Raw genomic sequence first — 12,988 nt, forward strand, 5'->3', positions numbered from 1 at the left:
GGCGCCCTCGAGTGCCAAAGAGGGGGAGTGGGTGCAGGCGTAACAGTATTGGGACATACTAACAAATCAGGGCCCCAAAGTATGTGCTCTGTGGTTAAGGAGTAGGTCAAATGGTTGCATAGTGAACTACACCTACACACAGAACCATGTGGGATTATGCTTCTGTGGTGTTAAAGATGCACTATGCAGAAATCGCTCCACCATTTCCTGGTTGCTAAAATTCTCATAATTTCAGTTTATGTGACAAAACAAGCAAGTATAGTGTAGAGAATCATTGTACCATCTAAACCTGTGTGAAATATATTTTCCATAACCAAAAATATTGTATTTTAAGTTGTTTGAAGCTGGTGTACAAAACTGAAAGTAAAAAAACGCAAAAACTCATCTTAAGAACGGGAAGCATAGAAATAGCGCACATAGAACTGCTTCTTAGACTTGCTTTCAATGAGAATGACAGATCTATAACTGAAACCTGCAGCACACTCATTTAATTTCAAGACACTGAGCACCCCAATTACCTCCCCCTTACTCCAGCTGCTCACTATGTGTAGATGTCCATCACAGGAGGTTGGTGGCACCTTAATTGGGGAGGACAGGCTCGTGGTAATGGCTGGAGCGGAATCAGTGGAATGTTATATAACACATGGTTTCTATGTGTCTGATGCCATTCCATTCGCTCCGTTCTAGACATTATTATGATCCGTCCTCGCCTCAGCAGCCTCCACTGCTGCCCATGTAATTACTATAGGGTTGGGTCCAGTCTTAGATATAAGGTGGCTGTTGATAGGCTGCCTTGCATTAATCCATGTCACTGTATTGCTGCCTATGGGGGCCTACAGTGCTGCATTCCCAAGAAGCCTCCGTCTGACTGACTCCACAGTTTGCATTTCAAAGAGAATGAAAAGTGGGTCTCTTGAGATTTGCCATAGTTGGAGCAGTAGCTTTCCGAGCCATACCTCATTGACAGCAAGACTTCATGTCTGGCTAACAATATATCTGAAACGGCTATATTCTATTTGGAAGTAAGGGGATTTCCATTTAAGTCTTAAATCTGCCTTTCGTACTCCTTGATTTGATTGATATTTGACTGATATTACAGTTCTATATTACAGTTCTATATTACAGTTCTATGTTACAGTTCTATGTTACAGTTCTTGCCCTGCTTTCCGATATAGTTATACCTGATAATCCCAGGGAGACGGGAGCTTCTTTCATGAAGAGATATGTTGACAGCTCTGCTCATAAGAGTAGGCATCAGATCTGTAGGGGGTAGTTATGTATTTTTCTCCCTTTCCGCCTTTTATCTCGAGATAGATCAGTAAATTGGACAGGGCAGTGTGAGACGTCTACCTTTGGTTTGGCATTTGATGGATGTACCCATAGATGTGATGTATGATTTATTATAAAGCAGCATGCTCCTCTCATCTTATGAGCTGAAGTCCATCTCTGTTTTCTCAGTCTACTCAACAAAATAGCCTCTACCTCTTGTTTTGAATTGTCCGTCCCTAATCACACCCTTCTAACGAAGGTCACTATCCGCTTAAATAACAACTTCAGTTAATTAGGTGTGAGGACAAAAAGAGAGGCCCTCAGCAGTTTGTAACCACCAGGCTGGTCTAATGTTGTGGCGCATCAGAGTCAGTATATTACACTCTCTCTGGGGGGAAAAGACCTTTAACTGACTCCAGCCTTTAACATCACAGGGGGATTGTGTATTATCACACACACACACACGCACACGCGCACACACACACACACACACACACACACACACACACACACACACACACACACACACACACACACACACACACACACACACACACACACACACACACACACACACACAAAATGAACAACACAAAAACGTACACACTGAGGAGAGGAGTGTTAGGCGTCAGGCCAAAGCAGTAGATCAACGAGAGGGTGAGCCTTGATTTCCGAGGCTTCTAAATTGAGTTCCTCAAGGAAGAGGGATGTGTGTGGTGATTTAGAGCTGAACGGTTTAATCCAGCCAGATGCATTGAATTTTCTCCCCCGTCTCTCCAGCCCCCACCCAGTCCAGTGTGAAGACGGGACTTCCTTTCAATTACCCAAAGTGCATTGTTGTCTGCCAGTTGTCAGTCAGGGGCGGTGACAGGGCTGCGGCGTGGTGGGACGACAGTGTCTCTCTTTCTTCTTTCTTTCTTCATTCCCTTCTCTCTCTCTCTCTCTCTCTCTCTCACTTTCTCTCTATACAAGGCTTTACTGTCTGCTTCCTGCTCTCATGACAACCAATACAATCGCTCACATCTGTCAAAGACTGCTGTTGCTTGATGTTAATAGGCTTCTATTGTCATTTACACCAAAGACTTAATTAGGGAAATAACAACGCTTCAGTGAGTGAAGAGAAAAAGTTTAACAAAGTTTTATTGAGTGTAAGGAATTTTTTGGTTGTTGTTGACATTTTCTGTTAAAATTCTTCTTCTTTAATTGAATGTTGGGGAAAAGTTAAACAAAGCTCAATTGAAAGCCTGTCTTTTCCGTTTCCGTTATGGCAGTCCAAGAATCAGGGAGAAAACATGAATATGATACTGCAGTGATATCCTGTTCATATCCTGTTCATTCAAATAGCATCTGCAGGTCAAGGTGTTCTCTCTAAAAATAACCTACTTCAACACGAGGGGTGGAATGAATACATGTAACAAGTCCGTCTGTTGTGAAAAGAGCAGGTTTCTAGTACTACTTTCCCTGTACCATTTCTCAGAATCGGCTGACACTGTGATCTCAAGCACAAAGAATCAATCTAAGAGAGAATAATTAAAGGAATTGTACAGTACAATCCCAAGGAAATGACTGAAGGAAATCAAGCAAAATCTCTCTCTCTCTCTCTCTCTCTCTCTCTCTCTATTGCTCTCTCGCTCAGAGACAGAAATAATAGAGCGAACGGGACGAAGGAGGTCAGGGAGAGCAGATGATTTAGTAGCGGAGTTAGACTAAAAGAGAGAGGAGAATAGAGAGATAGATGAGAGGAAGCAGCCGAGGTGTCCATAGAGATTGAAGGGTTTACAGTGGGTGGCGAAAACAAAGCTGCCAGTAAGTGAGTGTGTTTGCAGTGGGTGTCTAAGACCCAGAGGAGCATGGGGAGAGGGATCAACAGTATCACTGGGGAAAAGGAGGGCGAGTGATAGAAAGAGAAGAATGACGGAGAACGAGGGGGGAGAGGAAGGGACGGAGGAGAAATGATGGCGAACAATGGGGAAAGAGAGAGCGAGAGGGTGTTAAACAGAGAGGGTGATAAACAGAGATGGTGGAGGATTGATTGAGAAGAGGGGAGAGAGGTAGGGAAACATGATGAGATGGATTAAACTCCCAGTGAAAAGTGATGGGAGGACAGGAAATATGAGGACATAGAATAGATCATTCTGCCACTGAACGAGATGGGATAAAGAATATGAATAGATGTAATCGTCGCCACTCTCAAAGTGTGACAGATAAGGCAGGACCACAACTCCAGAACTGTGAAGTCAAGCTAATCTAAAGAAATCATGAGAGCATCTCACCATTTTGAGCAGCTCACTCAAAATGACATTTGTGGGATATCCACAGGACTTTCCTTTAATCACGCAACACAGCATTCAAATATGTCAAAACTATGTTCATTCCCAAAAGACATGGACTTCAGCCCTGTGAACATTTTATTTGTCAGAAAGATAATCCTTTGGTACAGGAATATAACTGTTCACCTATGTTGATTCACAGATGTGATATTGCGTTATCCAAAGGATTATCTTTGTGACAAATAAAAGGGGCGCATACTGTGGGATTAATCTTTGGTCTTGACATACAGGTAACTGCCAAAATAATGGAAACACTTGTGTAAATGAGGGATACAAAGTGTAATGAAAGCAGGTGCTTCCACAGAGGTGTGGTTCCTGAGTTATTAAGAAATTAATATCCCATCACGCTTAGGGTCATGTATAAAAATGCTGGGCAGGCCATTATTTTGGCCAATATTTGGTTACCATGGCTATGCCCCCATCCACAGGGCACGAGTGGTAACTGAATGGTTTGATAAGCATGAAAACTATGTAAACTGTGTGCCATGGCCGTCTCAGTCTCTAAATTTCAACACAATTGAACACTTATGGAAGTTTCTAGAGACAGCGTTTTCAACAAAACCCCAAATGATGGAATTTCTCATGGAAGAATGTCGCATCCCTCCGATAGAGTTCCAGACATTTGTAGAAATCTATGTCAAGATGCATTGAAGCTGTTCTGGCTCGTGGTGTCCCAACGCCCTTAAAGACACTTTATGTTGGCAGTTACCTGTATATCTCCGTATGGTGGAAAACTGTTATTTTCGTCTGTTATTTTTTACACTCTCTTTCATTCCTAATACCAGTTTTTCATCAACACACACATAAAGACACACTTTTTTTTACTCCACACCACAATGAGTAGTCTCACTGCTGGTAGCAACAGGTGCCTGTTCCCTGAGTAAAACCCAGTAGAGTGCCTCTCACTTCTTGTTACTGTAATGATGGAAAAATGTACTCTTCGCTTTGATCCAGACCAATGCTGTTGCTGTCTGTGATGGAAACACTCACTGGGCATGGTGGGCTTTTATCAGAGCCGACTTTCTTTAATCATGTCTTTCATCATAGAAGCGAAACAATGGTTATTTTGTGATTCATTTTTCGCCTTCACAAAGCCACTATTATGATAAACCATTCTAAAAAAGCAGTGTGTGTGCATACTTATATGCCCATGAAAGTGCCATACAATTCCTAATAATGGCACCAGAGCATTGGTGCGTTATTTCTCTGGATGCTCCAGTACCTATTCCACCGAGCGAGGAAGAGCTCATTACTGAACAATATATCCCGTCATGCCAAGATCACTGTGTCATTGAGAGAGAAAGAGGAGAGAGAGAGAGAGAGAGAGAGGCAGGGGAAGAGAGAGATATAAAGAGAAAAGGAAAGAGGGACGAAGAGCAAGAGAGACAGAAACGGAGAGAGCGAAAGAGAGGATGCAGAGCATTTCCCTCAGGAGTGTTTCTTCTTGAGGAGACTTTTCAGAGAGTAATAGGGATATTGCTGATTTGACACGGCGTATGCAGCGAGGGAAGGACAAGCGGAGATAAACAGTGTTTGCAAACACAAAGTAGCCAGAACTAAAGAAGAAGAAAAAGCAGGCCATAAACATACCGCCAGAGGACGGCTTGGAGAAGTATACACGCACCTAAAGCTATGGAGATCGTCTCACATGTTGAGTTATCTGTTATCTGTGATTATAGGAAACAAGCAAAGAGGATCTTTCTGTATGTTTTTCTAACCCTCCTCATAACTCCACCCAAGTGAATACTCTAATTTTGCCAATGAGTTCTGAAGCATTCTTGTTAAGGCTTGACTAATTTGTTTTTTTATCTGTTTCTGTCCAGAATCAAGTGCTGGCGAGAAGAATGCAAGGGAACACCCCTGGGACCTCTAATGGAATGGAATAGTACAATGGCTGCATTGAGGAAAAACGACAACCCCCCTTTTCAACCAGAATCCCACCACTAGGCTGTATTAAAGCAGTCGAGGGTATTGAATTAATGTCAAGCATCTCGTGGAGGCAGCATCATGCTGCACCGCTGGAAGTAGCTGGAGGACCACCCATGGAGATTCCACCTTCTCGACGTTCTCAATGCTCCTAACACGCGCCAAGTAAACAGAAATGCCTTCAAAGGTCAGCTGCTTATACTTGTTGACGGTCATTTGCTGGGCTAGCGCTCTCTGGTACCTGAGTCTGTCCCGTCCCTCCACCTCCTACGTGGGCCAGCTGTCCATCCCCATCCGCCAGAAGACCAAGCTCACCAAGAACGTGACCTTCAGCAATATACGGACTCGGCCACTCAACCCGCACGCCTTCGACTTTGTCATCAACGAGCCCAAGAAATGTGAGACGGAGGCACCTTTCTTAGTCATCCTGATCAGCACCACTCACAAGGAGTTTGACGCACGTCAAGCGATTCGAGAGACGTGGGGCGACGAGAGCACGTTCGGCGATGGCGTTCGCGTCCTCACACTATTTTTGCTTGGGAGGAACACGGATCCGGTGCTCAACCAGATGGTGGAACAGGAGAGCCAGATCTTCCACGATGTCGTAGTGGAGGACTTCATAGACTCCTACCACAACCTCACCCTCAAGACCCTGATGGGCATGCGCTGGGTGGCCACCTTCTGCCCCAAGGCACAGTACGTCCTCAAGACGGACTCGGATATCTACGTTAACATGGAGAACCTGGTCTACAACCTCCTCAAGCCCGCCACCAAGCCGCGGAGACGTTACTTCACGGGCTACGTCATCAACGGAGGTCCGATCAGAGACATGCGCAGTAAATGGTACATGCCCAGAGACCTTTACCCTGAGACTAAGTACCCGCCTTTCTGTTCGGGCACTGGGTACGTGTTCTCGGCGGATGTGGCCGAGCTCATCTACAAGACGTCCCTGCACACCAGACTGCTCCACCTGGAGGATGTATACGTGGGGCTGTGCCTTCGCAAGCTGGGCATCCACCCCTTCCAGAACAGCGGCTTCAACCACTGGAAGATGGCCTACAGTCTGTGCCGCTACAGACGGGTCGTAACGGTCCACCAGATCTCCCCGGAGGAGATGCACCGCATCTGGAATGACATGACCAGCAAGAAACACCTCAAGTGTTAATCAGCTACCAACAGTTAATGCCAATATGAGGAGGTCCTGAATTCTTCATCTTCTTCTTCTCCTCCTTCTTCTTCTTCTTCTTCTTCTTTATTGCTTATTCTCTTCCTCCTCCTCTGCCCCTTCCACCTCTTCCTATCTCTGCTTTTCTTTGTCAATGTACAGCACATGACCCTAAGGGAACAGTACTGTAACAATAACCATCTGGCCGTTTGCATAGTCCAAGAGACGCTTCGCCAAAAGCCTCTTTATCAGACCAAGGTTACTCAACCCTTATCTATTGATGAGTTTAAAGGCCACAGTTTAGAAAATAAAATAATTCTGTATATTTTCTGAAATAATAATCAAATAATGTCCCACAATGCAACAGTATGCCATTTGCACCATATGTTGTTTATTAGATTAAATCACTAAAACGCAGAGGTAGAAGCTTAGCAGTGGGACAGAATGGCTCAGATGCTATTAGGCTAATCTATGTAGGCAACGCTGCTAATTTCCAGAAAAACTGGCCCTATTACTGAAGTAGTAGGGATGATAAGAAACACCAAGATATACAACCTATGTAAATGTTCTGCTGTCAGTTAGGTTGATAATGAATGTCCACTCTTCATTTCCAGTCTTTGTATATTTAATAAAGATGTATTTGTGGGATGTACTGTTTTGGTACTGCAACAGATGTTGTCATAGTGAAAAGACCATGATAAGTTCACAATGTAACAACGTGCTGTAGACATAGATTGAGTGTTCATTGGAATGATCTAAGATTGTTAGAACAGGAGACTAACAGTTCAATGGACCTACTGTGGGACATGACGGACATACTTGCCTCTGCAATTGGGTTGTAATATATTGTTTTAAAGATCAAAAATATTTTCTTACTATGGATCTGGAGTCCTTTGTATTGTACTATGTAGAGAAAGACTTCATTTCTTGAACACCAGTATTTCTTATGGGACAGTACAAATGGCGATGTAACGATATTAACCACATGCATTCCCGGGTGAATGTTATTCTATCTGTATGTGATGTGCAATTATGTTTCCGCTCTTTAAGCCGTGCTGTGACGAGATAGACTGCAAAGTGTTATATTTTCTATTACTTGAACCAGAGGGACGACACAACCAATGGCTGCATTACATTAAAAACGTATTTCATTTTAGAGTGTATTCCTTTTTTCCACGTATTTGGGATTAAAAAAATGCTGTAATGTATTATGTGTGATCATAATAAGAGGACAGTTTACAATAGTGTTTAATTATTCAATGGGTTTTATTTCAATACATGCAGTAGACTGCCAAATACCTATTTATACCTGAATTAATGACTTCAGCTTTAACCAAGTCCCTCTCTGTAGTTGCAGTGCATCCGGTAATGAATTGTAAACATGTTCGGCGCTCATTAAGATTACCTATCAACACAACTCTCTGTGTAAAGCTGTCAACACGCCATGAACAACTACTCAGAGAAACGCCGTCATGCTATGACTACTCGACTGAATGCTCAAGATTTACATTTGCTCATCTGTAGAGGTGTGTGTGTGTGTTTTGATTTTTCAATTAGGGTCCCCATTAGCCAACGCCAATGGCGACAGCTAGTCGTACTTGGGTCCAACACATACAGTACAGACATTTAAAAATATGAACATGTGTGTGCATGCATTTATCAGTAACATATACATGTCAGTACATACAGTACACATAAAAAGTAGGTCACATGGGGGAGCTGTGTGTGTGTGTGTGTGTGTGTGTGTGCGTGTGTGTGTGTGTGTGTGTGTGTGTGTGTGTGTGTGTGTGTGTGTGTGTGTGTGTGTGTGTGTGTGTGTGTGTGTGTGTGTGTGTGTGTGTGTGATGTAAGAATAGAGTTCCAGTAATTGGTTCTTCCTATCTGTGAGAGCAGGTTTGTCAGAAGCAGACAGGTGTGTGTGTGGCGGAGGTGAGAACCCTTTGAAACACAAGTTTACCAACATGGCTCCTGGGAGCTGCTAGGAGCCTCTGGGGAGTTAGATAGATTCTATATAGAACTAAAGGGGATTCTCAACAGTATATATGTTGAACACACGAAGACGCACTGTGGTAAAACATTTACAGTGTTCTCACAAACAATATGGACATGAAATCTTTGGGGACAGACACATCCCTATGTCCTAACCGTTTCCCTCACAATAAGAGTATTCCCAGATGCTGTTCTGGTTGAAAATCTATTTGATTAACTTGTGATCAACTTGAAACCCCTTGAAATGTAATTGGACTTTTAATACTGTAGATAATGGTGTTTTGATGGCTTTGCTCCATTCTAAACGCATCTACTTTACAACGTGTTACCTTCATTCCCAGAGCTTGTTCGGTAGTATGACCATTTAGCTGACGGTTTTCTATTAAATGACTCACAGGTGATACATTCACTATATGACTCATTCTGTGTTCCTTAGATTGCAGTTATATTTGCAGTGTTGTGCAATAAGCTGAACAATTGGGAATAACATACTGTGCTAATGGAAGACATGTGGGAGACATGGAGGCATCAGCCAGACAGACGGAGAAGGCAAACTGCTGTGCTGACAGATAACGGTAGTTCTGGTGAGTCTTTGAAGTGAATTCATTTGTGTGTTTATCGCAATGGGACTCTAGGCCATCGGTATAAAAAATATATCAGAAAATAAAGAGATGCAAGTTTCTTAGTAAACTTTTATCACGTTCAAAGTGCATGTAAGTAAAAAACTGAACCAGATAAAAATGAGCAACCAAAGTAAAAAATACGGTACCAATCTGAGGGCAGCATGAACCATCTGCCGTGGTAGCAAGGGGCTCCTACAGATGAGGACTCATTGAAAGCAGCTGGGCACACAATCGTTTTTATTTTCGGTGATGCTATTGTATCACAGGATTCTCTCTGAACGTACAATGGGATTATGGAGTGGGTGCTGTTGGTTGGTGTTGTTCAGTGGGAGGAATATGCATAGGGATTTTCTGCATCTGTTTCACAGAGGGCTTTGGTGGATCTAATAGGGAGAAGTTATCTAGGTTACTCATTGTGAACTGTTTTGTGTTGAGCCTGTGGTCTGTGTGTATAGGAGCATACACTCGGGGGGGGGGGGCGATGCTGTTGCCCTGCTTTTCTGAGCGGGTGAGTGCAGATCACTTGTTGTGAGTGTTGAGGAAAAGCCTTAAAATACAAATGATCGAAGAACGAGCCATTTTTATTCTAGTACCAATCTCCTAGGAGACAAGCTCCCCCACGCACACTGTGATGAAGCAGAAAAAATGAGCTGATTATGCGGAATTTAAAATCCAAAGTTTTTTCCACATCTACCAATCAACAGCTATCTCCTCTGGAACTGTCTTGCAAAGCTGCGTGCCGTGCTGTATGTGAGCAGGCCTGTCGGTGCGTGCTGTATGTGAGCAGGCCTGTCGGTGCTTGCCTGTAGGCCTACACATGCCAAAGCAATACTCCACCACATGGGTAAATACCCCAACTCAATCCTCAGTGCCGAGTAGTTCCAAACATCTATTGACACGGTCTTGTACTCTGGAGAGGGTACACTGTATTTGGCAGTTGGTGACATTTTGTTATTACTTAGAACTGACTTAACGGTCAGGATGTGATGCAGTGGCGCAATGATCCTCTCACATGTTATTCATCTTTGTCACAGTTGCTGGATTTTGAAAGTGTGATAAATATGCATGAAACAAAAGGCGATTTTTCTGGATCGGAAGGTTTTGGGATAGTGTTTGCATTGCCCCCCTGCTAATCCGATCAATCGGAATACTTCCAACAGAGGGCAAGCAGAGAGACAAGCTGGGTTTGTGTTCTTGTGTCAGCTATCTTTTACTCCATTGAACCACAACGATAATATCATGCCTGTCACTGCAGTTTTTAGGGAAGGGATTTTGTCTGCCTCGTTTTTCAAACAACACTTTATATTTGCCCCAAGACGATTTGTGAAGGCAGTACTGGCTTGTGAAGGCAGGTGTTTGAATATATCACATCAGATCACATGCAGACATTGCCTCAGACATATCTTATATTTGTAAGACATCCTGTTGACATGTAATCCCTAAAGCTAATCCAATACGCCGTTCATGGAGACCCTGACTGCTTTGAACATTCAGTAGTCCAATAGTCCAATAGTTAGAGGATAAAAACGTAATATTCCTGGCTCACTAAAGACGCGTCGTCTAAGCACACCATCAACTCTGACTCATACTGAGTCAACTCTGACTCATACTGAGTCAACTCCGACTCATACCGAGTCAACTCTGACTCACACTGAATCAACTCCGATCTCATACTGCTTATACTGCACAGATGACATTCATTCCCTCTCTTTCTGTTCTCTACGCCAAAAGCCTGTCTGCATCAAAAAAAAATGCTTTCGCTATCTCTGTCTCTTTCGCTATCTTTGTCTCTATCGCTCTCTGTCCCTCTATCCATTTAGTTGAACAACCTCACATTCACTCTCCTACAAGTGATTAGATTACAATCTTAAAGATGGCTCTGTGTGCATCACATGCTTTATTGCCACTCCAACAGCTTCAACTATTTGCGTAATAGTATTCACCCCATTTCATTTCGTCCAAGACCGAGACGCCATTTGCAAACCACCAACCAGCAAAATAAAAAACATGACATTAATATTGAATTCTTCCTTAAGAGACTGCCCTTGCCATGGTGGATAGACAGGATTCAGCCCAATGTGAATTATGCTCTGTCATACATAACAGATGGATGGGATTTAAATGGGCCGCATACATCAGCCAGAGACTAGGAGGAGCGCAGTGAGACTCTGACAGATAATTGTGACACCGAAGGAAACGGAGGAATGCTCCTGTGATAAATTAACTCTTTAAAGTGCAGAATGAACCCACTCTGTTAGATGTGATGGAGATGGGCTGTGAGCTAGGCCTATTCCACCTTCCTCCGACTCCGACTCCGTTCTTTTCAATGCATTGGAAAGTAGCTGACTCGTATTTATGGTTGGCGCCTCCCACCGCCTCAGACGAGGCAGCCCTGCTTTATTTGATTGTGCGAGGCGAGGCGGCCGTGCTCATGGAGGTGACGACCATAAATACCTGATGGGATTCATAAAGAGGGTGATTCAGACCACCGCTGACGCTAAATAGACCAGGTACCACACTGAAGCACACCGTGTCAAGGCAATTCCATTACAGAAACCATCCTAAAGCCAGCAGCGCTCCATTGCTTAACATTACAGTCGCATGCCGTTAGACCCCAGAACATCTCTTGTGACAGAAACAGTAGTATGTTACTTATGTCACAAGGAAGGTATTATGTTTTGGAATGCCTCCCATGTCTCCTCTGTCTCCTTCCCCCAAACCACAAAGAAGATATTGAGAAATACCCGACGTGCAGTTCCTTTGTAATAATAGACATTCTATAAGGTAAGCCTGCTGCTTGCAACATCCTGTTTTGAGGCCGTGTCAAATATTGTACCGTGGTGAATCACAGTGTTTATGTGGTGTTGTCTCAGTGGGACTGATAGGGGTCAAGGCTGTGTTCCTCTGTTCTCCCGACCATGACAGACTCAGCAGTGTTCACAGCAGCGTACCTAACCCATCCGGACAGCTAGGAGGGTTCCTCTAGTCTACACTAGCCCAGCCTAGAGACTCAGCCCTGGGATAGCTCTGGGCAGCCCTAGCTTTATGAATCGTACAGTATACAACATCTGGGTGTTAAACTGCAGTCACGTGTCGGATCACAATCGTATCCCGCTGGTTGTCTGGGCTAGTTGGGAGGTATCGTAATTCAAAAGGATTCATCGTTCATCACACTTCTTTTTTAACGTCCAGTGATGTTGTTATTGTTGTCAGAAGGAGATTGTAATTGATAAGCTTTTAACGAACTTTGTTGTTGCTTTTGATACATTTCTGCTGACACTAATGATCTCAGTAGTAAGCTGTAAATATTTCATCAGGAAGCGAATGAATTGATGAATTACTCAACGGGTTGCCAGAAGCTTTGATTTAGGATGTTGGATATAAGACTGACAGGATTCGTTCAGAATACAGAGTGCTTTAGAGTAGGAGTTCAGCAGAACTTGTATGACGCTGACGTCTCACTATCGCCTCAGGCTAGTCTCAATATGCAAGACACATGACAAGAAGGGCTTAAAAATACCTATCATCATGATCAATCGCTGCATTAAAATCAATCTCCTCATCCTCTCAAACTGCTCTTTCCATAAGCCCCATCGATACAATATCATCAAGCCTGATCTTTCAGATGTTCTTTTAGATTGGTGTCTTTCAAGTTTTTCACTTTTATCTACAGAGTTCTTAAATGC

At 43.4% G+C, this 12,988-nt stretch overlaps 1 protein-coding gene across 2 annotated transcripts in view; it reads left to right on the plus strand.

Moving 5' to 3' along the window:
- Nucleotides 1–7,934, plus strand: part of LOC106574555 (beta-1,3-galactosyltransferase 1) — a 120,322-nt gene extending 112,388 nt beyond the window's left edge. For both annotated transcript variants that reach the window (XM_014150525.2, XM_014150526.2), the window contains one exon: nucleotides 5,423–7,934. In XM_014150525.2, coding sequence (XP_014006000.1) covers nucleotides 5,701–6,690 — 990 coding nt within the window. In that variant the 5' untranslated portion in view covers nucleotides 5,423–5,700 and the 3' untranslated portion in view covers nucleotides 6,691–7,934. The remainder of the gene's footprint in view (nucleotides 1–5,422) is intronic.
- Nucleotides 7,935–12,988: the final 5,054 nt, after the last annotated feature.

Source organism: Salmo salar, chromosome ssa16, assembly GCF_905237065.1.
Source record: "Salmo salar chromosome ssa16, Ssal_v3.1, whole genome shotgun sequence".
NCBI lineage: Eukaryota > Metazoa > Chordata > Actinopteri > Salmoniformes > Salmonidae > Salmo > Salmo salar.